Raw genomic sequence first — 26,262 nt, forward strand, 5'->3', positions numbered from 1 at the left:
CTAATGACTTTATGTGAGCTGAAAGTACCAACTGTTAAAGTACCAATACCACTCAGATAAGCACCTTATAGCATGAAAGTCCTCATTTCTGTAAAAATTATTACTGTCTCCAATAATTGTAATAAAATTATTGTTTGAGAGTTCATTAAGGGAGCTATGGTTCTGTAGCACTGCCGAAAGAGTTCTCCTGGCTGTACTACATCAAAAGCAGTAAAGGAGACACTACATCATTCAGTTTGTGTGCAATGTTTCTTCCATAGCTGTCTCCAAATACTATTACATATTGCTGAGTTTTTTTTTGTCTGAATTATTCTCTCTATTTACTTTTGTTTTTCTGGTTTCATTTGCAGAAGTTTTCAGTGCTAGGTTCACTGATTTCAGGCACCCATGAGTGTTTTCATGTTTGATGTGTTCATGTTCACACATTATGGTTAACTTATTGCTAGTTTTTGTAAGTAAGGTGTTGATTCTCTGATGCCATTTGCATATTTATACAAGTTCTTAGACCTTCTGTATTGATTGAATGAGTCTACATTGACACAGGTACTTTCACTCTGAATTGTAATAACGCAGAGACAGTTTTTAACTTAGCCAATTCATCATATAGGCATTTTAAGTCTACACCCAAATTTAAGCATGCTGGACTTGTCAAAAAAACTATTCTCCTTCTTCCAATCCCTGCAATGGAAGCATTTTTTTGCCATAAATCCCTCCAAGGAAAACCACCCTTAACCCAATATTGAACTGTGGCTCTTCCAGTTTATATGACCATCCAATTGTGATCCTTCCTCCTCCCCCCTCCCCCCCCCCCTCCCATGTAACCACCCATTGGTCACCTTCCAGGAATACCGAATTCCTTACCTCCAACTGAACCTCACCATCCTTCCCAAGGTCCCTCCCTCAGGACACCAATGTTTCAGTAGAAGAAACAACCTCCAAGCAAACCATGATCTGATGATTCTATTTGCAGATAAAGGTTCCACCATTACTGTTGTGAATTGCAGTGACAATCTGGTAGAAAGCCTCTGCCAGTTATCATACTCCTCCACCTATAAACCCTGCCAGAGTGATCCCAACCCAGAAGTCCAACACACACTACAGTCCCTGCTTAAAGCCTTAGGCCCTTCCCAAAACATCTTTCCTGAATCTATTTCCCTCCTCACCCCTATGAAACCCCACAAACCGCCTTCTACCTGCTCCACAAACTTAACCACTGTGGATGCCCACATTGTGGTGGGTTATTGTGCCCCCACTGAAAGAATATCAGCCCACACTGACCAACACCTCCAACCAATTGCTCGTAACCTAATCTCCCATGTCAAAGGCACCAACCACTTCACTCACTGACTCACCCCTTTACCTCCTGGATTCCTATTCATCACTGTTCACACCAACATACCTTATGCCCAATGTCTTACCGCTGTTGAACACTAACTTTTCCAATGTCTTTCAGACTCCAAACCCACTACCTCATTCTTAATACACCTCACTACCTTTTCCTAACCCACAACTACTTCTCATTTGAAGGGAAGGTATATAAACAAATCTGCAGCACACACATGGCACCCTCCTATGCCAACCTTCTTGTGGGCCATCTAGAGGAGATCTTCCTAGGCTTCCAAAACACTGGATCCCTAGTCTGGTTCAGGTTCATTGATGATACCTTCATGATCTAGACTCAGGGCCAAGACACCCTATCTTCATTCTTCACAACCTCAACAGCTTCCCTCCCATCCGCTTCAAGTGGTCCTCCTTAACCCAGCATGCCCCCTTTATAGATGTTGACCTTCTCCTCTCTAATGGCTTTATGTGCACGTCTGTCCACATTAAACCCACAAACCACTATCAGTACCTGCATTTTGACAGTTTTCATCCCTTTCATACCAAAAAATCCCATCCATACTGCCTGGCCACCCAGGGACAGTGTATCTGCAGTGACAAAAACTTCCTTGCTCAGTATGATGGTCTTGCCAAGGCCTTCACACACAGGCACTATCCCCCAGATCTAAGCCACAAACAGATCTCTTTTGCCACTTCCCCTCACACCCACAATCCTCCCACCACCCTCAAGAACCAGCCATGAAGGAGTGTTCCCTTCATCACCAAGAACTGCCCCAGACTGGAACAACTGAACCAAATCTTCTGCCAAGGCTTCGATTACCTATCATCATGCCTGATACACTTTCCACCCCTCCTAACATGGTGTTCCACCACCAACCCAACCTTCACAATGTCCTTGCCCATACTTATGCCACTTCCAATCCCAACCCCTTACCTCAAGGATCATATCCTTATGGAAGACCCAGGAGCAAAACTTGCCTGCTCCACCCACCCAGCACTTCATATTTCAGTCCTGGCACAGGTTTATCCTATCCTATCAGGGGCCAGGCCACTTGTGAAAGCAGCCATGTCATTAACCAGCTCTGCTGCAACCATTATACAGCTTTTCATATTGGTATGAATACCAACCAGCTGTCCACCAGGATGAATGGTCACTGCCAAACTGTAGCCAAGAGCAAAGTAGATCACCCTGTGGCACAAAATGCAGCTGAACACAACACACTTGTCTTCAATGGCTGCTTCACTACCTGAGCCACCGGGATCCTTCCCTCCATCACCAGCTTCTCTGAACTGTGCAGATGGGAGTTATCCTTACAACACATTCCTGGCTGTCGTAATGATCCCAGCCTCAACCTGTGGTAACATACTGTCCCCACATCCTCCACCCAGCAGTCTCCACCCCCCTCTGTCTATCTCCTCCCCATTCTCATCTCCCACCCTGTTTATTTGCAGCCCTCTGCCAACATATCCACCCATCTTTCCCTGCAACTCTCCAATTAGCTTCTTTTTTCCCCACCTCTCTGCCCCACAATCTTCTGATGCTGCACCTGTTAGCAGTCCAGTCCCCGTGCTCTCCACCATACAGTGTTCATATCTCCTCCCACCTGTACACTTTTACTGATAAAGGCTGTGGCTGAAAACTTTACGTAAGTGTGTTTTAACTGCGCCTTCTGCAACTTGCTGCACAATAAGTGGCAATCTGTTTTTTCCTACATTGTAGACATGTCATTTATCAGTGTTGGAATAACATTTTTTTTCGGTGATTCTGTCACAACCCATTTAATTGCTCAGAACTGAATTACACTAATGTGATACATATGTTTTTGCTTACCAATCAAATACAATTGATGTGTACCCACCCCATTAAGTTTGTGCACATACCCGAAGGCCTTTTGTTACATTTCTGCTACACTTACAACATTTAATAGTCACAGTTCAATTATTAACGTGATCTCAATCTGGGCACAAACTCTGTTACTTCTACAGTTCCATATTTTTGTTTTGTAGATACGAAAAATCATGATTTAAGTTCATTCACAATTCACAATTTTTAGATGCTGAGAAATTCAATGACATGGATTTAGGTGATAATTCTATGAAATAGTTCATGAAAAAAAGATTAAATGATGTAATGAAAAGAATTGTTCAAAATAACAAGAAAAAAGGAATAAATCTGAGGCCAAAGTGTCTCAGAACAGTGCAGTACCATCTCCATTTTTAAGCAAATATAGTATAATTGTACATGTATTGCTATGTTTGACAAGTATTGCATCATTGTATCATTGTATCATTCATTGTTTCAAACCCTGTTAAACACAATTCCATTTGAAAATAATATTGTTGTTATATGACTATGGATGAAAAAGTTTGACTGTGCTGTAAAATGCTCACTTCTCTGTCTACTATCAATAAAAGCTTTGTCTTAGTAATGAGGGTCGGAACTTAAATAGTGTCAACTATTTATTGACAACCGATACAAAAGAGTTAAACATTTGCACCTGTTACTGTCCTTCAAAGTAGTCACCAGCATTGTGTAGAACCCATTGCCAGTGATGTGGAAGGCGTAGTATACCGTTAGCAGAGCTTGTTCTGTTGATGGTGCGAATGGAACAGTTTAAAGTTATGGTGATCCTCGTGCACGACTGTGATGGTGTTATCCTAACGCGTTACATTCCTCCACGGCAGACCATCAATGCACAGTATTACTGTTCATGTTTGTAGCATCACCTGCAACCAGCTTTGCAAAAGAAGCAGTGACACTTTCTGTGCAACGCAACCATTATTTTGCATGACAAAGCGCGGGCGCATCAGCGCAAGCTGTGGCTGCTCTGTTCGGTCAATGGGACTCGGAAGTACTGTACCATCCACCATACTCCCCAGACTTAGGTCTTGTGACTTTGATTTGATTCCGAAGACGAAGGAACCACTTCGTGACATTCGCTTCAGAACTGTTCCAGAGATTCGACCGCTCCAGAGATTCGACCGCTCCATTCGTACCATCAACAGAACAGGCTCTGCTATCGGTATACTACGCCTTCCACATCACTGGCAATGGGTTCTACACAATGCTGGTGACTACTTTGAAGCACAGTAACAGGTTCAAACATGTAACTCTTTTTGCATCGGTTGTGAAAAAATAGTTGCCACTACTTAAGTTCCAACCCTCGTATATTGAACTCGCTGCTTTTATGAAAGTTAAATATTTTTTTAGTATTACATACCCCTCCATGAATTAGTGGCACTACCAATGTAAAAGAAATCGATTTCAATGTTGCTTACTTGAGTCTAGTCCAACTGACAACCAACCTTGAGCCTTTATTCTAGTTGTCAATAAAGCATCTGGGGGAATTTATGTTACGTTTCTAGATTCTGAGAGTTAAGAATGCTTGCTATTGTCTACAGTTGGGAGCTGAGGCAATGGGCTCACTTCTGAACTCCACACAATGTTTATTGTCAGAGAGACTTGAAATGGTTGCTTGTGGAAGAGTTCAGGAGTCACCACTGGGGTCAAGTTTTCTGGCAGTAATGTGAAGTCCTGCCAGAAGGACAAATGTTGTTGTCTGTAGGTAGGGGACACCAAAGTTCATTCTTACACTTGAGTAAAAAACCAATCATTCTGCATCTTGGAGCTGACTCGCTGAAAGACCATGATGTTCAAGCAATTTTTGCTGGATAGTTGAAGCTCACTAAATCTGGGAGTCCTGGGTGTAGCAGGAGAGTTAGTGGCCCTCTGTGGTGGAGCTGATGTTTGAAAGTGTTACATATTTCTGTAGTTGGGAAAGTATGGAAAAGTACAAGAAATAACAAGTTTCTATCAGTCCCTCTATTTGATTTGGTATACTTCAAAACAGTTCTACGTTTTATCATTTTGGATAGATATTTTCTTAACTGAGAGCATATCTAGTTTGTATTCTTACTGTAAATTTTATCTCCCTTTCTTCTCTCACGCTTCATTACTTTTGACATGCACAATGTAGCTGGTATCAGTTATCAAGGATCACATGTATCAGGTGCGGAAATGACATACGCAAAAAATAGATACAGCTGGTAAAATATAATGCCATTGTCATACAGAATCTGTGCAACAAGGATTGCAAGAATTCAAGCTTATGTGAATAGAGAATCAGTGAGGACGAAGGATTCAAACAGACTGAAAAAGAGACTAACATAAACTTCTACACTCATTTCCCATTTTATAGGTGCAATCCATTCTTGCTAAATTTCACATTGGTCACAACTGTAGTGACCCCATCATCAGCTGCATTTTGAGCCCAAATCGTATCTCTTTTATGTCAGTTTCACTCTATATTATATAAGATAGCATGGCAACAAAGATGTACAAAGTGTGAATATCTTATACTTAAAAGTAAATTGTATAGGCTACAACTATCATATATTTCAAAGAAAAGTGGCAATACTGTTACTGGTAGTGAAATGTGTCTTTGTAACATGTGAAATTGTGAATTTCTGTTTGCCCATTTGCCACAACTTTCAAGGAGATACATAATTGTTTAATAGTTTGTGATGGATGAATAAACAGTTTCTCTCTGTACAGTGTAAATCCTTTTCTAACATTATGGGTAACCCTGAAATAATATGTTGCTTGCTTCACAGGTTAAAACTGCTGTGGCTTACTCTCACACAAGTTCACAGTAGCTGTGTCATAGAATTTCTGCCTGTCTACCATCCAAATGAAGATGAGAAGAGAGATCCCAAACTTTACGCCAATAATGTACGGAAATTAATGGCAAGGTGAATATTTCTCAGTCATTGTTCAGTTTGTGTGTGTGTGTGTGTGTGTGTGTGTGTGTGTGTGCACACACACAATACCATATATGTCTTGTGCAATTTAATTATCTTATTCACAAATGATGGACAGACATTCCACTAAGAAAACTTTGACTACATCCATTATAACATGTTGCATAGCAGTGCATGCATCTGGGAGTGGGGTCAGTGAAACTACTGCAGATTCCATTATGACTGGACATTGTGAGATACAGGAAGTTCTGTCCATACACTGAACGAGAGTAAACAGTCTCACATCAGATAAAATGTTCTCAAGTATCCAGCTGCTTGAAATGATAAAAATGCTATAGCTTTCAATCAAGTACTCCGTGGCCATTGTGAAGTGGGAATGAATATGTTGGACTCCTGGTAAGCCCTTACATACTCAGATGTAATGCAACTGGTGCTAGTGCATTGTGATATATGGCCCATAGGATCCCCAAAAATGATGAAGTTGGAAAATAGTATACACATTTGTTAAATCCCTTCAAAAGTGGTATACCTTCTCCTCTATTTCCTTTTTAATTCTGAAAGAAATTTATAGACACACATACAAGGATACCGTAGCACTTGCTACAAAGTGTTCTGAGCTAACATTCATGCCAATTGTACCTCTTTAGTCAATTTTATTTCTTCTTCCTCTTTTTCACCTTTGGCTGCTTGCAACATAACTTCTGCAATATTTTCCTGGATCATCCTCATCATTATTATTATCACAAAGAATAGAGTGACAGTTTCAGGAACAGAGTAGCAAATATGGTTGAAAATGTAATTCACAGCAGCCACACTGATTTCCAGGACAGTATTCTGATAATTCATCAATTGGCTTATGAATAGGAAATCATAATAAATGACTTTAATTGCAAGAACAAGAAAAATACCTATTGTTCTTAAAGAGTTCTTCACCCTATGAGATAAGCGAAATTGGTCTTGAAACAAATATATTTTGAATACACAAATTGCCTTTGTCATCCACCTAGAATGACTTATCACTGAATGATACCCTGTTCTCTGTATTGCCACCAAAGTTCTCAATAATGATCGTTTTGTTTGTATGTGGAGTGATGATACAATAGAAACCAAATGGTAGATCAGATATCATTGGATACTTCTTGCTGCTAGCTATGGTAAATCTTCTTAAAGAGTTGTGTTGAGGCTTCTGTAAATCTTTTTAAAAGGATCACACCTGTAACGGAAGCTGCATCATCAGTGATATGAACTAGAACCAAAAGAAAAAAAGAAAGATTACCCTAAATGTGATGACCAAAAGGAAGGTACAATTTTTTTATTTTTATTTTTAGAGGCACCTTCAGTCAACTTTTGCTGCTTAACAGAATTTTATTGGTTATCAGTAAAAATAATGTCTCTCTCTGTCTTCTCCTGCAGGTGTTCAGATGTCAGGCACTTCCAGCAATTGCTCTTTATCTTGAAATTTTACTATCATTGCCATGCCATCAACATTTTCAACAGATGCGAATGCTGGGAGCAGCTCTTCATCACAGTGTGGCACTAATTTTTGAGGGTCAGTAAGGCTAAGTTATGTCTGTCTTCTGTGTGTCTTGTTCCTATAAATTTATCCCAAATAAAAGAAGAGCAAAGTACCTTGACTTTCTGGAGGTGCTTCTGTGTTTATTATCGTTGCTGATCTTCGCTGAACACTGGCAGACAGTTTTTCCTGTTGTCACCTACATCACTGCTTTTATTGATTGATTTTATCATTTGTTTTTGTGTGCAATACTGACAACCAGTCTTTTTTTCTTTTTTGTTTGGTGAGCACAGGGCCCTGAGCTGTTGTAGCTCCCATATCTTTTCGCATCTCCAATTGTCATTACTTTCCTTTCCTTCTTGTGGAGGCAGCCTCTGATTTTGACCCAGCTATTCCCGTAGGTTCTGCTTTCTCTCATCAACATCTCCATTTATTTCTCATGCATCACTTGTCAGTTGAAGTAATTTTTGTCCCCTACTCAGTCTGTTCTCCATTTTGAAAGCTTTTTCTGTAGCGTAGAGAAAATGGGACAGAAGGCCGTGAAGTAGCACATACTACTTCCCAACAACAAAGGGTTCGACTTCTGATGCCTGAGCTGTTAACTCTCCACACATGCCAAGGTGTGTATGCCTTTATTTCTGGGCCATCAGTACTCCAGGCAACAACCGTCATGCCAGATAGCCTTTTCTGTAGCTTGGTGGTGCCCATGGAGAGAGTACAAGAGTGGGTTACATGGCATCAAGGTGGATATTTTCTCATGAAATGTACCAGATTGAACCAACACAATGGCTGTTCTGATTCAACCATCTATACTTTCCTCATTATCCAATGTATCACATTCTTCTTGCATACAAGGGCATCAACCCCTTTGTGTGGGGTTACCAGTTGAAAGCTGCTCCTGTCCCCTTTGTTGGTACTCAAGCCACAAATTAAAACAGCTCTATTCCATGGTCCTAAAGCTCATTATGCCTCCAACTTTCTGGTGTCTGTTTCTTTCAGTTCTCTAAGAGTATCTGGGTGGTACCATCATTTACACTTACAACTCTAAAATTATGGATAGAATGTGATACGCTTTTACATCTTCCTCTGGTCAGGAACAACATTTGTTGTTGGGAATGTTTAGTGTTTTTAAGGACCTAATAGCATTAACAGAGCCCTACATTTTGTTAACTAAGCCTCCCCTGACTGTGTTTTAATTTACAGTGACTAAGTGTGCAGCCTCTAGGTCACTGATCATTGTTACTCTTGTCACACTGTGATACCTGCTATTCATTACCTTCTCCCTGATCTTAACCATACTTTCTGCCCAGTTGTTTGTCTCCAGATCCCACGTCATTTGGATATTCGAGGGAATGATCTGGCTGACCATTTGGCTAGAGAAGCGATTACTTGCCCCGTATTCAGTTTGGTGATCCCAGGTGCATATTTCCAGGTACGAATAAGGTCCTTCCCCCCTGCGGGTCCGGGGATTAGAATAGGCCCGCGGTATTCCTGCCTGTCGTAAGAGGCGACTAAAAGGAGTCCATCCCCCTCACGGGGGTAGTTAGCGCCTGCGTCCGGAGACGGACGGTTCCACGACCTATCATCGTGGTCCTTTTGGTTTTTCACTTCTCGTTTCTTCCTTCCTTTTGTTGGTTCCTTTCTTTGCTCTTCTCCACCTCACTGTCTTCCTTACTCTTTCCCTTGACTTCTCCTTGCCTTCTCATTGCCTTTTTCTCCTTGCCTTCTCATTGCCTTTTTCTCCTTGCCTTCTCATTGCCTTCTTCTTCTTCTTGCTTTCTCATTGCCTTCTTCTCCTTGCCTTCTCTGGTCTCCGCCTCGGCGTTTGAGACAGTCTGTCCTCTTTCTCCCTCTCTCTCTTCTTTTTCCTCTCCTTCCTTCCTCCCTGTGCGTGCCTGAAGGCCGACCCACGCGTTCGCACGCGTAGCCGGTGACGGGGTAACGCGTAAGTCCCCGCCCTGGGTAGACATGTAAGGCACGCGCGTACCCCCTGGTAAAGGCCAGGCCCGGGGAGGGGTGATTGCCTGAGCTGATACCTTCTGACCATGCCGATTGGTCCCTCCGTCTGTTTCTCGGGAGGTGTGACCTGAGGTGTAAACATTCACCTAAGGCGGGAGTGCCCTCTGAGAGGGTCCCCACAAGGAAGGAGCGCGCCATCGGAGACGCTGGCAATCATGGGGGATTCCTCCGCAATGGATTCTACTCCATCTCTTTCGACTTCGACCCAAAAACGGAAACGTGACCAGCCAACAGTGAAAAAAGTACTACCGCCTGCCCCACAGTTCCTCGTAGTTTCTCGAACTGAGGACGGAAAGGATTTTTCCTCTGTCAACCCTTTCGTTATTCAGAAGGGCGTAGATGCCATAGCCGGATCTGTCAAATCCTGTACCAGGTTGCGTAACGGCACCTTATTACTGGAAACTGAGAATGCCTTTCAGGCACAAAAACTGCTTCGGGCCACCCTCCTGTACACGTTCCCTGTCCGGGTGGTGGCCCACCGAACTTTGAATTCGTCTCGTGGTGTGGTCTATACTGGCTCCCTCGACGGATTGACTGACGAGGAGCTTCAATCATTCCTCGCTGAGCAGGGCGTGACGGCTGTCCATAGGGTCATGAAAAAGGTCAACAATGACCTTGTACCGACCCGGACCATTTTCTTGACCTTCGATAGTGTTAAGCTGCCATCGCGCATCAAGGCGGGCTACGAGGTTATTTCTGTTCGCCCCTATATCCCGACACCTACGCGCTGCTACCAGTGTCAGCGTTTCAATCACACTCGACAGTCTTGTTCCAATGCGGCTAAATGTGTCACCTGTGGCAGGGATGCCCATGAGGGTGACTGTCCACCTCCGTCTCCTCGTTGTGTGAACTGTCAGGGTGACCATGCAGCATCCTCCCGCGACTGTCCTGTCTATAAGGAAGAACGCTGTATCCAGGAAATTCGGGTCAAAGAGAAAGTGTCCACCTCGGCTGCTCGCAAGCTATTGGCTAGTAGGAAGCCCACGCTGCTCCCAGCGGGGAAATACAGTACTGTCCTCGCCTCTCCTCGGACTACCCGGGAGGTAGCAACCCAGACATGCGATCTGACCTTCAGCACCACGGTCGTCCGTTCGGCCAGTGCTAAGATCGCGCGGTCGACGTCTCCTCTTCCTCCCATCACCCCACAGACACGAGCACCTTCTTCAGCTTCTGCTAAAACGAAGACACCGAAGTCAGATGCACGGGCCTTCAAGAAGGAACCATCCCGTGCAGACTTCCTCCGTACCTCGACCTCACAGCCTTCGACCGGTACTTCCACTACACGTCCTTCCAAAAAGGCGCATAGGAAGCACAGTTCTCCTTCCCCGCCACGGCGCATTTCTTCTCTTGCGCCACCCAGCGGCTGCCGCCCCAGGCCGTCATCCGTTTCGCCTGGCCGCACCACTGGTCGCCGTACATCTGGCCGTTCACTGGCGGAGGAAGCTCCCCCTCCCGGCCATCCTCCCGAGATGGCCGATGACCCTATAGACCCAATGGACGATGACTGTCCGCCTACTGATAGCGGCGGCAGTGCTCGCTCGAAGCCAGGCCCTAAGCGGCCTTCGAGGTGACCACTTCTCTCATCTTTCTTTTCTTACGATGGCACTTATTCACTGGAATATTCGCAGCATTCGCTCCAACCGAGAGGACTTGAAGTTGCTGCTCCGCTTGCACCGTCCGCTTGTCGTAGCCCTCCAGGAAACGAAGCTACGCCCATGCGATCAAATTGCCTTGGCACACTACACCTCTGTGCGTTTTGACCTACCCCCTGTGGTAGGTATCCCAGCTCATGGAGGGGTTATGTTGCTGGTCCGGGATGATATTTACTACGATCCCATCACGTTGCACACCGGCCTGCAGGCAGTTGCCATCCGCATTACTCTCCCCACTTTTACGTTTTCCTTTTGTACCGTTTACACTCCATCGTCATCTGCCGTTACCAGGGCAGACGTGATGCAACTTATTGCTCAGCTACCTGCACCATTTTTGTTAACTGGAGACTTCAATGCCCACCATCCCCTTTGGGGCTCTCCAGCATCCTGCCCGAGGGGCTCCTTGTTAGCAGACCTTTTCAACCAGCTCGATCTTGTCTGCCTCAATACTGGCGCCCCTACTTTTCTTTCGGACACATCTCACACCTATTCCCATTTAGACCTCTCTATATGTACTCCCCAACTTGCACGCCGGTTTGAGTGGTATGCACTTTCTGATACATATTCGAGCGACCACTTCCCGTGTGTTATCCATCTCCTGCAGCATACTCCCTCTCCGTGCTCCTCTCGTTGGACCATCTCCAAGGCAGACTGGGAGCTCTTCTCTTCCAGGGCTACCTTTCAGGATCAAACCTTCACAAGCTGCGATCGTCAGGTCGCACACCTCACGGAAGTCATTCTCGCTGCTGCTGAATATTCCATCCCTCACCCTACTTCTTCTCCACGTCGCGTACCGGTCCCCTGGTGGACCGCAGCATGTAGAGACGCTTTACGTGCTCGTCGACGTGCTTTACGCACCTTTAAGCGCCACCCTACAGTGGCGAATTGTATTAATTATAAACGATTACGTGCTCAGTGTCGTCGTATTATTAAAGAAAGCAAGAAAGCCAGCTGGGCTGCTTTCACAAGCACCTTCAACAGTTCTACTCCTTCTTCTGTTGTCTGGGGTAGCCTGCGCCGGCTATCTGGCACTAAGGTCCACTCCCCAGTTTCTGGCTTGAAGGTCGCGAATGAAGTCTTTGTGGCCCCTGAGGCTGTCTCCAATGCCTTCGGCCGCTTTTTCGCCGAGGTTTCGAGCTCCGCTCATTACCACCCTGCCTTCCTCCCCCGCAAACAGGCAGAGGAGGCTAGGCCACCTGACTTCCGCTCCTCGAATTGTGAAAGTTATAATGCCCCATTCACCATGCGGGAACTCGAAACCGCACTTGGCCGATCACGGTCCTCCGCTCCAGGGCCTGATTCTATTCATATTCAGATGCTGAAGAACCTTTCTCCTGCGGGTAAAGGTTTTCTTCTTCGTACATACAATCGCATCTGGATTGAGGGACATGTTCCCGCATGCTGGCGCGAGTCTATTGTTGTCCCGATTCCTAAGCCGGGGAAGGACAAGCACTTGCCTTCCAGTTATCGACCTATTTCGCTTACCAGCTGTGTCTGTAAAGTGATGGAGCGAATGGTTAACTCTCGATTGGTTTGGCTGCTCGAGTCTCGACGCCTACTTACCAATGTACAATGTGGATTTCGAAGGCGCCGCTCTGCTGTTGACCATCTGGTTACCTTGTCGACCTTCATTATGAATAACTTCTTGCGGAAGCGCCCGACCGCGGCTGTGTTCTTTGATTTGGAGAAGGCTTACGACACCTGTTGGAGGGCGGGCATTCTCCGCACCATGCATACATGGGGCTTTCGCGGTCACCTCCCTCTTTTTATTCATTCCTTTTTAATGGATCGACAGTTTCGGGTACGTGTGGGTTCTGTCCTGTCCGACACCTTTCGCCAGGAGAATGGGGTGCCACAGGGCTCAGTTTTGAGCGTCGCTCTCTTCGCCATCGCGATCAATCCAATAATGGATTGCCTCCCAGCTGATGTATCAGGCTCCCTTTTCGTGGACGATTTTACCATCTATTGCAGCGCGCAGTGTGCACGTGTCCTGGAGCGCTGTCTTCAGCGTTCTCTTGACCGTCTTTACTCCTGGAGTGTCGCCAATGGCTTCCGTTTTTCTGCCGAGAAGACGGTCTGTATTAACTTCTGGCGCTACAAAGAGTTTCTCCCACCATCCTTACGACTCGGTCCCGTCGCTCTCCCACTCGTGGAGACAATCAAATTTTTAGGCCTTACCTTTGACAGGAAACTTAGCTGGTCTCCACATGTGTCATATTTGGCCGCCCGTTGTACCCGTTCTTTAAATGTCCTCCGTGTTCTCAGTGGTATGTCGTGGGGAGCGGATCGAACCGTCCTACTTCGTCTATATCGGTCGATCGTCCGCTCCAAGCTGGATTATGGGAGCTTCGTATACTCCTCTGCACGGCCATCCATCTTACGCCGCCTCAACTCCATACAACATCGGGGTTTACGACTTGCGATCGGAGCATTTTATACCAGTCCCGTAGAGAGTCTTCATGCTGACGCTGGCGAATTGCCACTCACCTACCGGCGCGATATACTGCTTTGTCGGTATGCCTGTCGGCTACTGTCAATGCCCGACCATCCGTCTTATCGTTCCTTTTTTGACGACTCTCTTGACCTTCAATACGGGTTGTATGTCTCTGCCTTGCTACCCCCTGGAGTTCGCTTTCGTCGCCTCCTTCAACACCTTCATTTTTCACTCCCTGCAACCTTTCGAGTGGGCGAGAGCCGCACGCCACCTTGGCTCCAGGCTCAGGTCCGCGTTCACCTCGACCTCAGCTCGCTCCCAAAAGAGGTCACCCCCGGTTCGGTCTACCACTCCCGTTTTTTGGAACTTCGTTCGAAGTTCAACAACATGACTTTCATTTATACAGATGGCTCTAAGACCAATGACGGGGTCGGGTGTTCCTTTATTGTCGGGGCACAAAGTTTCCAATACCGGCTCCATGGCCATTGTTCGGTCTTCACAGCTGAGCTCTTTGCCCTCTACCAGGCTGTTCTTTACATCTGCCATCACCGACATTCTGCTTATGTCATCTGCTCAGATTCCCTGAGCGCCATCCAGAGCCTCAGTGATCCGTACCCGGTTCACCCTTTCGTACACCGGATCCAACGCTCTCTTCAGCAGCTGGTGGACGTCGGTACGCCGGTTAGCTTTATGTGGGTTCCTGGCCATGTCGGTATCCCTGGGAACGAAGCTGCAGATGCCGCGGCCAAGGCTGCGGTCCTCCAGCCTCGGACAGCTTCTTGTTGTGTCCCTTCGTCCGATTTTAGCAGGGTCATTTGTCGGCGCGTTGTGTCGCTGTGGCATGCCGATTGGGCTGCACTTACCGACAACAAGCTTCGGGCCTTAAAACCTCTTCCCGTGGCTTGGACGTCCTCCTCACGCCCTTCTCGGCGGGAGGAGGTCGTTTTAGCAAGGTTAAGAATTGGACACTGCCGGTTCAGCCATCACCATCTGCTGACGGCTGCGCCGGCGCCGTTCTGCCCATGTGGGCACTTGCTGACGGTTAGACACATTTTAATGTCCTGTCCTGATCTTAACACACTGCGCCTCGATCTTAACCTGCCTAATACTTTCGATGCCATTTTAGCGGATGACCCACGAGCAGCTGCTCGTGTTCTTTGTTTTATCAATTTGACACACCTCGCTAAGGACATTTGATGATGTTTTTTAATCCTATGCCTGTCAGTCTGTCTTTTATTGTGTTTTCCCTTTTAGTTGTTGTTGTCAACTTGTGCCTCGCGGTGCATTCTTAGAGTAGTCAGGGCGCTAATGACCATTGAAGTTGTGCGCCCGAAAACCACAAAAAAAAAAAAAAAAAAAAAAAGAATAAGGTCCTTGCACACTCGGAGATGAAGCAACATTTTGTGGGCTACTATCCTCTCAACTCCACACTATTGAGGAGACTACTGCTGCTTGGCACTCCTCCTCCTGTTCGTTCTGGAAGGAATACACTGTTGTATGTTGCTTCCACAATGGTCATACCAGCTTAAGCCCTAATTTTATTGTATGAAACGAGCAACCCCAACATTGTGGGTCTGGAGTCTTACAGACACTAGCTTATATTCTGGTGGAATGCCCCTTCTTACTGGCTCTCCATGTTAAGCATGGTCTCCCGAATTCTTTGCCTCTAATATTTAAAGATGATTTGCAGACAGTTGAACTGGTTCTCCCTTTTCTCGATGGAAGTGGTTTTTATTCTAAGATAAAATATTTTAAACTACCATTGGGGTGACAGCAGGATGCTTGGGGTTGGGACGTTTCCCGCTGCATTCTGTGTCAGGGAAAACATTCGACCCTACCTCCTCCCCCAGCTGTCCCTCTTCCAACCCTCTTTTACTCTGTTTTAATTGATTTTAAATGCAGTTTGCCTCTCCATCTACCATACCATATTTTACATTTTAGGGGTATCACTCTGTTCATAAGAGGGTGCTCTTTAATCCTTAATGAATTGGGTTGGATGACTGGGTGGGATGACTACTGTTGTTTGCAGGGCCCCAGGGACACCTATTCTCCCCTTACATCTTTATGTCCTCTTGTATTTATTATTGACAGTCTATCTGATACCTAGTACATTTTACCCTTCTCACTGTTCTAAATTTCTGACTGGAAGGCATTCTTTGCTCTGTAATTGTGTTGATGGGGTTGGATGCGGCTGAGGTTTCTCTTGCTATGGATTAGCCATGGGAGACCCCTTGTCTGCTGTGACTTACATACCGGTCTGATCCATATATTTCTCAGTAAATTATTTCTCAATGGGATCAGTATTGCCTTCAATATTTTATCATACCTACATGCTTTCATCTTCACAATGCATTGTTGGCAGGCTTCACTACCTCCAGATGAACTACATGTGCACCAAGGGACTGATGACCCTGCTGCTGCTGTTCAGTTCGTTAACCCACAACCAACTAACCAACAAACCAATGCCGATAAATGGCAACACATTGTTCCATTTTGATATACACCAGACATGAAGGTTGGACATCTTTTTCAGCATTTAAGCTTCAGGAAATACTTATATCCTCCTGTTTTCACCTATTCCCAAGCATGTTAGTCATGTTAATAAGATCTCTCTTCTTCCTCGTCTGGTTGCACAAAACTTTTCATTCATTGTAAAGTCTGTTAAGTTACCAGCACCATTCCTCTTGTAGGACTTCATGAATTTTAACCAAAAATTTGACAATGTTTGTATTACTAGTGCTGTACTTCCTTTTGTTGTGAGCTTTAAAACTGTTAAATTGTTGAAGAAAACATTTGAAGCCTGCTACTTTGAGAGTGGCTTGGCTTCAATGGTTTTATTGGAAACGTAACATACAGAAGAGAATATTAAATTTTTTTATTTTTATTTATTTTTTATTAATTTGGGTAATGCAGTAGCTGAATAAGCTGACTAGATATTATAAGTCTAGGAAGAACTTGTCACAGAACTGCCTTCACACCATCAGTGCAAATTGCTTGAAACAAAGGTTGAAAAATCAACCATGAAAGACAAGCTCATATTTAGTTACAAATTAAGTAAACCAATCACACAACATTATAAAAATACAATGCTATAAAATAGAAAAAAAGCATTAATGCCACTTATTGATAGGCCTTAGGCCTGTTTAGTCAGGCTGACTGAGTGCTGCCTACAAGGCAGTACAAGGAGCATTCTATGATCGTCAGATGTGTGATCATCATGTCACCAGTACTTCCAACTGTTGTTGCAAGTAAGTGAACCGGGTAGTGCCATGTTATTCAAGCAGCTCTTTCTGTGGCCTCACAAGGCTGAGTGGACCCCTTTCCAGACCTTTCTACCTCATAAAATTCAGAGGAGGTACCTGGAATTGAACCTGTGTCTGTCTGCACCAAAGGCAGCAACCCTTGCCATTCAGATATAGAAGTGGTCCATGCTACAGAATAAAATTATCTAACAATAACAACAGTATGAATTTGTTGCTGCTGCTGCTTCCTTGATATTCGATCCAAAGATTGGTTTGATGCAGCTCTCCTCACTAGTCTATACTGTGCAAGCCTCTTCATCCATTTTAACCTGCTTACTGTATTAATGCCCTGATTTGACTCTATTATTTTTATCACTCTCACTTCCCTCCATTGATGATTCCTTGACACCTCAAGATGTGTCTTATTGACCAGTATCTTCTTTTAATCAAGTTGTTCCATAAATTTCTTTTCTCCACAGTTCGATAAACTACCTCTTCAGTAGTAATTTGATCTAATCTCCAGCCTTCGTCTGTAGAGCCACTTTCCAAAAGCTTCTATTCCCTTCCCGTCTGAACTGTTCGTCATCCATGTTTCACTTCAGTACAAGGTTACATTCAAAGTAACTACCATCAGAAAAGATTTCATACCATTTAAATTTCTCTTTTACAAAAATGATTTTTTTACTACTTGCAGTCTTCATTATCTATCCTCATTACATCAATCATCGTCATTTAATTTGTTCCTCAAATAACAAGACTAATCTGTTACTTTTAGCATCTCATTTTTGAAACTACTTAGCTGAGCACCATCTGATTTACCTGACTACATTCCATTATCCTTGTTTTATTTCCGTTGATGTTCATCTTTACTTCTGTATGACACCCCATACGCTCTGGCCAACAGATCTTCCAAGTCCTTGGTCATCTCTGACAGAGTTACATCATCATCAACAAACCTCAGAGTTTTTATTTCTTCTTCCTGAACCATAATTTCCTTTCCAAACTTCCCCTTGGTACCTTTACTGCTTACTCAGTGTTCAGACTGAATGATATTGGGGAGAGAATGCAACTTTCTCTCGCTGCCTTCTCAGCTATTGTTTCTCTTTCATATTCTTCAACTCTGAGAATCACAGCGTGGTTTGTTGTAAATAAATATTATCTCCTTGCATTTTGTTCCTGCTACCTTCACAAAAACGCAATTAGGACCATTTTAATAAGAAAGACCTCTGAAACTTGCAGAAAGTGTTTCAAGAAGTTAGGTATCTTAACTTTTTCATCATTGTATATATACAAGACAATAATGTACATCACAAATGGTAGTGAGGACTGGATTACAAATGCTAGTGTACACACCCACAATACAAGAAGGAAGAATGAAGAACGGAGCATACCCCACCAACTGGCAATGTTAGAAAAAGGACCCCAGTACTCTGGAATCAGACTACTAAGAAGTCTGCCTAAAAACCTGCAAGATAGTGTACTTGACAATGACTTTCCAAAGAAACTTAAAGACTATCTCATTGAAAAAGAGTTTTACAGTGTTGCAGAATACTTATGCCATTAAATTTGTATATATTGTTATTCATTATCAATAATGTAAAAATGTAAGCTGAAGGGGGTAGAAAAATAAGTGATGATGAATGTTGCTACTTTGACATGTCCTGTATTACATGTACATTTACTGTCCACAATGTAATCTTACAGGATCAAATAAAATTCATTTTAATTCAATCCAGAATTTGAAAGCAAGTATTCCAGCTGACATTGTCAAACCTCTCTCTAAATCTAGTAGAAATTTGCCTTACTTCAGCTTATCTTCTAGGATAAGTCATAGGTTCTGTATTGCTCAGTGTGTTCCTACACTTTTCCAGAACCCAAACTGATCTTCCACGAAGTTGGCTTCTGCCAGTTTTCCAAATAGTTTGTGAATATTTTGTGTTGAATTACATAAAATAATGCACCATGATGACATTCTGTGCATTTTAGCAATAGCGAATCACAACCCACTGGAAATAAGAATCGCATGTTGATTAAATGAAAGAAAACTCACATTATTTATTTTATGAGTTGTATTTAGAAGTGATGTCAAAGGAAATACCAAAAATTCACTTCATCTGAAAAAAAAAAGACTTTTGTGTGAAAATGTTAGAACTTCATGGTCATTAGGGGTTGCCATGTAGTTGTTTGGCTGAGTTAAATTTTTCACATATTGTTGATTCCGTAAATGGAGCAAGATGAGAGGGTGGGAGCTGAACTTAAGAAAGTTGAAAATTAAGGGTCACCCTAATGTGCAATGTCTCCAGATTTCTTGTACCAGTTCAACTTTGCAGCCTCTGGAACCCATGCAATGCTAAATTGTAACCATCATCACAGAACTGCACTGCACTGCAGACTTGGATACATATGAATGCATGGTCTCGTGGCAATATGAGTTAGTGAAATGTTCTCAGGCTTCCGGCTGCATCAGGTGGTTAAAATCCCTCAAGCTTTCAAACAAGATCTCCTTGATCATTGTCAAATGGTAAATGACTGCTGTGACACCACAGATTCACTCTTATATAGCCACGCTGCTGGCTGTGAAATCACTGGCGCTCCCTTCCAACCAGATATGGCATTCATTGCAACCGCTTCAACCTTCCAATGCCCGGGTCTCATGCTATGCTGAATTGCAAACCGCCCTCCTGGTTGATGGCATTTACAAATATTTTTATTTCTACAGCCTCTTTTACAATGCTATCCTTATTCCAAAATCGCTTCATCCTCATAATGACAGATGTTTCGTCAAATAGAATATGGTGTCGATTTTTCTAAAGCATGTTCTGCCATAGCTGATTTTTTAGGATAGCGTATGCAGGACAACTCTTTTGTTCTGTCCGGCATTGCTCCACAGTGGGTACTGTAAGCTGTGTAGTGTGGCTGTTACTACATTCTCCAAACAGTGTGCACTGTGGACCAACCCAGGATGGAACACAAGAGGTGCTTATACCTATGATACCCCGAAAAATCAGCTGTGGCACAACATACTTTAGAAAATTGATATCAAATTCTATTTGATGAAGCATCTGTCATTATGAGAATGAAGGGATTTTGGGATAACTTTATAAAAGAAGCTGTAGAAATAAAAATATTTGAAAACACCTCACATGTGTGAATATTAAGTGCTCTCACCCTCTGCTGAGGATGTCAGCAGTACTCAGAGTGCACCGAGTGACAGCCAGCAGGTAGCCTAGATAGCCATCTGTACAGAATAGGCAGAGGGACTCAGCCAATCCTTAGTGTGAGAACGTATCTTTTGCTCAAGGCATATCCTTACTGTGTGCAGGACATGAATTTTTCTTTTTTCTTGCATTCCAAAGGATGGCAGCTCAAATCCCTATCTGGTCATCCAGATTTAGCTTTCCTGTGCTTAAGGCAAATGCTGGGACTTTTCCTTTGAAAAAGACACCATCCTTTCCCAATCCCAGATTGTGCTCCATCTTGAATGACTTCATAATCAGTGGTATACTTAACACTAATCTCCCTTTATCCTTTTTCTCTCTTTTAGTTTCATTTGCACAATTTTATAATTTACTGCTTTTTGTCTGTTGAACATTGTAAAGGTTCTGAATCTTTGATCCTCTCAGATTCCCAAGTTTAAATGTATAATTGTATTTTTTTTCTGGCAGGGCTCTTGGCATACCCATGTCAGATTATACATATGATGATTGCCGTCTTATAACAAGAGCTAAAAGGCTCAATATACCAGGAGCTGCTGGCTTGCTTGAAGTTCAGAAGCTAAGGGGACGGCTTGGGTAAGAACTTAAAGAAACTTTTTTTCTGTTTCTGTTAATTAGCTTTTTAGTAGGTGACAATGTTTTATTAGTTAATGCTCATTCTATTTAAACTGATACTTAACATTTAATCTTTGTTGCCCCCATCAGTTAAGTTACTTATTTCATAGGCCACTCTCACAACGAATGCAATGTCAAAGAACAAATTATTCATAATCAAGTTACAACACAGTTAGAATCCACATTTGGCTACATTCCAATTATTTACTGATTAAGGATTATAAATTACGAATACCAATCATTAATTTTTAGATCAATTCATGAATGGAAATTTGAGCAGTGGATGGTATTTGGTGGAAGAGAAACAGATGAGTCATTGAAGTAAGCTGTCAGGTCGGATCTGATCTATGAAGGAGAGAATGTGGACAGTCTAGTTTACAGAGGCTACAGATCATGTGATGAAGGTAGACTCAGAGATTTTACTGGCCTTAAAGAAAGCTGTTCTTCATTTACATCATAACTTGAAGAACTGAAGACTGGAGCAAAGGATATGGTTGCTCAGCTCTAGGACAGTTACCTATTATGTCTGAAGCACTTGTATCCTGAGAGAACCAAGGTCAGAATACTTTAAGCATAAGGTACTTGTTTTTTGACAGTGGGAATTACAGTTTACTATTTCTGCAATCATTTCTTACACGAGTTATTTCATACTCTAACAAAGGAGTTCCAGTTTGATTGGAATAGTGGAATAACATCCAAGATAAAGAATACAATGTAATTGTTGGGTGAGTAATGTACAAATTATGGGTGAAATGGGGGGGGGGGGGGGGGGAGAGAGAGTTCATTTAATGCAGGAGATTTTGAGTTGAGGAATGAAATTATACATAGGGGATATAATGAACTTAGTCCATGTGCATCCAGAGTTCTGTTCTTCTTTATGGAGAGGTTGGGGCAGGGGGGGGGGGAGGGGAGGGGAGGGGAGGGGAGGATGAGGACGAAGTACTGTACTTGGTGACCAATGAGCAAGCTGGTGTGTGAACATTGCACAGAAAGGTTTGCATGTACACTTCTCAATAAGGTAGAGTTCATTGGCAAACACAGAAATATTAAGAATTATAAAGAGGCAGCGAGTTGTGAATGTGCCCTTTGTTGAGTATAAAATGCTTTAGTGCAGAAAGGTTATAAGTAAAGGCTCAGTCAGATAGGGAGTAGGCAGTCTGCATGAGCATGGCCACAGTCAATGATGATCAGAATGTATATAGGGCCCAGCAATCCACTTGTTGAATTGCACTAGTGCTGAATGAGTCAGATGCTGTGCAGCTAATGTGAGGAGGAGGAGGACCAATGGCACCAACTATTGCTTTTATTTGCACTTTCTTTGAGGAAGTAAAAGAAAGTATTTCTACAATATTAATTGTAAAGGAGGAGACTAGGGTAAATAGCCAGTCTTTGCAAGGAACTGTGGTCTTGGGAAGAATTCAAAGTGTTATACAAGGCTCATTAAACATTACATCTTACTAACTCTAGTTATGTGTCATTAATTGTCTAGTCAAAAGATAGAAGTGGAAAATAATTAGGCATATGAGAATTTTATTAAATTATCCTCCAAAACAATGTATTATTATTATGAATAGGCCTATGCTCTGCATAAGAGTAATTATGATAAGTTCTTTAAAGTATTTAATTATATTAACTGATTTGTATTTTATACAATAATATCATCATGGTTGTATATATTACATGAGTATGCATTTATTTATACAGGTATTGAATAAATTAATACCATTTGATAAAAAATTGCACATTACCACCTATTTCATCACCTTTTTTTGTACATGTTCTGGACGAATACTCGAAAAGTACATGCCAGTATGCAATCTAACAAAATGTCCAGAATGAGATTTTCACTCTGCAGCGGAGTGTGCGCTGATATGAAACTTCCTGGTGGATTAAAACTGTATGCCGGACCGAGACTCAAACTCGGGACCTCTGCCTTTCGCGGGCAAGTGCTCTACCAACTGAGCTATCCAAGCACGACTCGTGCCCTGTCCTCACAGCTTTACTTCTGCCAGTACCTCACCTCCTACCTTCCAAACTTTGCAGAAGCTCTCCTGCAAACCTTGCAGAAATAGCGCTTAACTGCGAAAGGCAAAAGTCCCGAGTTAGAGTCTCGGTCCGGCACACAGTTTTAATCCGCCAGGAAGTTTTATAACAAAATGTCAATGCCTGCCCAGAAGTTGGAATTCTAGATAGTCATAAACTTACTTCAGTTCAAAACTGGATTCATAGTATGGACCGAGTTAGCAAACTGAAACAACTTGAATCTGCATGGAAACTTATTTGTACTGTCTGCCAAACATTTTATTTTTCAAAGGTAGATCATCAAAGGTTGTTATAGCTGTACTAGGCCACAGTTAGATTCATTAGAATTAATTATAATTGTTTTCTGTACATGAACTAGGCAGATTTGCTTCCTTATCTCCTTTTTTTCTTTCTCCATTGTAATTTCTTGCTCCTTCCCTTCACTTTCCCTCTACTCAAGAGTTCATTCCTCTGCTTATCTGCTTATATATTCCTCACCATGTAGTTCAAATTTATTCCTCTTCACACATTTGTGACTAGCCTCTTTCATCTCCATTTTCCAATATCTTTCATCTTATGCCAGACCATTTATTATGGGGTATTTCAGCAAGTGTTCCATTATTTATTAAGTGTGTATCAACCTTTGTCCCCCAATTTATGAAAAACGTGATTACTTATGAAAAAAGAATTTCCAAAACCATCATTTATGTTTTAGTATTAGCTGTCCCACAGTTGTTATGTAAGATAAATGTACATTCCGTGTCTGTGGTACATCTTATTTTTGTCCTTACTTCTGCATTTGCAAGAATTTTGTCATTTTGAAGCTTTCATGGGCAGAAAAGAAAAGTTTTGAAATGATGACCTTCTGATATACAGTAATTGTTATATCAACAAAGAACTGCAATCATAATTTTGAATTCACGTTAGTTTCAAGAAAATTCTGTGTGAATTAACATGCTTTTTAATTGCTTTGCAGGTTAGTGAATTCAGATGCTGAAGAAAAGATTCTGTCTGAGCACAGGCATCTTTTCAGCAAAGAAGGTGGCAAAATCTCCTATAAGCAATTTGCAAAGTTACTCGGTATAGAGCCCAGTGATGGTCATCTTCAGCAGCTCTTCTGCCTATACGATAAGGTGAATAGAATCATTATATTAAATACCTGTGAACATACATCATTTTATCATACTTAAATGCTTAATATGTGAGCCATCAGAGTTTTGACCTATAGCTACAGTGTGATACAACTCTCATTTAAGATTATATGATTAATTGAAAATACATTGCAGGAATCCTCTGGAGTCATTGATGTCAGGGAATACATTTTTGAAGTGTTGGTGATATCAAAGGCAAAGAAAACATCAGACATTATCCCTATAGTTTTCCAGGTAATTTTCTTCTGATATTTCCTGACAAAAGTTTAATGGATTATTTTGAATGCAGTGACCTACAATCTCCACTAATGTGAGACTTATAAAAATGCAAAGGATATGGTAGTGTCTAAAGCTGTAATTTTTGTATCATAGGTGTTTGGTTCAGGGGAAGATGGCAGTTTAAGCCAGTCAGATCTGCCTGGTGTACTGCAACATACATTGGGTATGGCACCCATGGAGGTTGCTCAGCTCTGCAGCCATCTGGACAAGACTGGCAAAGCTCATATCTCACACGGTAAGTGTCAGCTCACATCTACATACACCTCAAGTTATATACAGTATTATAACAGGAAGAAATATGGGTCACCACTCACTCAGGAAAATAAATGAAGCCAAATGAGGCATTTGACCAGAGGAAGAGAATAAATGTTTTATATGCCCTTATCAAATATTTTTGTACTAATAGGCTTCATATCTAACTGAAAAGTGAATAGTGTCACCGATAAAAACAAGCTAATAATTATGGTAGTAAACTCTTAAAAATATTATTTTACACTCAAGTATTTCATCTAAATGACAGAAGAATGGCAAAATGTTCAAACACATTCTCTTGCAATGATTTGATGTAATAAAATCATTTCAGGCTTCCAGTAATTTTAATTGGTTTGAATTCCAGAGCTATTAGCTAAGGCTATGGTTGTGGCTTTGGATCCTCCATAATAAGAAGTTTTGAAGGAGAAACTGTACTTCAGAATGTAGATTGGTTAATAAAATATATTACTATGAGACAGTAGTCATATTTTTCATTTAATTTTTCTTGCATTTACTGTCTGTCTGCCACAAGAAGCCACTAAGGCCGCCGTGAAATTATTATTGTTTGTTATTATTCTTCTGCATACATTTTCACTACTGCAATGTTGATTCCCTGGATAGCTATATTTCTCCATAGTTGTCATTTGAAGAGAGGTTGACCATGTGAAGATGTAATTCTTCTTCTTCCACAGGCATTCACTTATTTTTGCTATTATACGTGTTGATAATATTATCATCAACCATGGGGGTAAACAGAAAAAGATGTCTGCTATACCATAGTCAAATGTGTGTGTTTTTTAAATCCTGTTTCTGTTGGATAACTTGTTTTTATACAGGGCATGTTTAGAAAGTAAGTGTACTAGATTTTTATATTTTTTTTAGAAAAATATATTTGAAAAAAATTACAGAATGCTGTTGTTACACTTGTTGACTATTTTCTCCACATAATCACCATCCTGTTCAATGCTTGTGGTGAGCCATGTCACAAGTTTCTTTACGCCCTCCTCGAAGAACTCTCCTGCCAGCACATTCCCTTACTTCAGAACCACCTCCTGTTCCTCTTCATCAGGTGAAAATTTAATTCCAGTCACATGTGCCTTTGGGGAGGTGAAAAGATTATAATCTGAAGGCACCATATCAGGGGAATATGGGGGTGGCTCACAACATCGCGACTAAATGAGTCCAAGAGCATGTATGTATTAATGGGGTGCATGGGTACGGATGTTGCCATGCAACAAGCACACGCCCCTCATCAGCATTCCCCTCCTTTTGAGATTTTTAGGATCTTACAATATTGTTGTGCATTGGTCTCCCTCTGAGGCAAAAATTTGACCAAAATTATGCCTTTTCACTCCCAAAACACTGGGGCTATGATTTTTTTGCCTGAAATTGTGGTTTTGAATTTTTTAGAAACTGGGGAATTGGTGTGATGCCATTGTGATGACTACCTTTTTGTTTCAGAAATGTAACAAGCCACCCACATTTCATCTCAAGTCACAGTAGAGCTCAGAAAATGCTCACCTTCCAGTTCAAGTCATTAAAGAAATTTGCGGGAGCTGTTGATCTGATTTTTCTTGTGCTGCTCTGTCAGCTGTTTTGGGACCCATCTTGCATGCTGTTTCTGATATCCTAGCACTTCTGAGAGTGTCTCGGAGAGAGTTCTGAAGAGTTGTGGAAACATCACAGGAATTTCACCCACTGTCAATTGGTAGTCTTCAAGAACAGTTTCCTTGATTTTTTTTGCACCAACTCATCAGCCGAAATGG

At 42.4% G+C, this 26,262-nt stretch overlaps 1 protein-coding gene across 2 annotated transcripts in view; it reads left to right on the plus strand.

Moving 5' to 3' along the window:
* LOC124605630 (lysophosphatidylcholine acyltransferase) overlaps window positions 1-26,262 on the plus strand; it is a 691,248-nt gene that overhangs the window by 663,475 nt on the left and 1,511 nt on the right. For both annotated transcript variants that reach the window (XM_047137446.1, XM_047137447.1), the window contains exons 6-10: window positions 5,956-6,093; window positions 20,628-20,753; window positions 23,791-23,947; window positions 24,101-24,199; window positions 24,338-24,479. In XM_047137446.1, the coding sequence (XP_046993402.1) occupies window positions 5,956-6,093; window positions 20,628-20,753; window positions 23,791-23,947; window positions 24,101-24,199; window positions 24,338-24,479 (662 nt within the window). The remainder of the gene's footprint in view (window positions 1-5,955; window positions 6,094-20,627; window positions 20,754-23,790; window positions 23,948-24,100; window positions 24,200-24,337; window positions 24,480-26,262) is intronic.

The sequence above is a fragment of the Schistocerca americana genome, chromosome 3, assembly GCF_021461395.2.
Source record: "Schistocerca americana isolate TAMUIC-IGC-003095 chromosome 3, iqSchAmer2.1, whole genome shotgun sequence".
Classification (NCBI taxonomy): domain Eukaryota; kingdom Metazoa; phylum Arthropoda; class Insecta; order Orthoptera; family Acrididae; genus Schistocerca; species Schistocerca americana.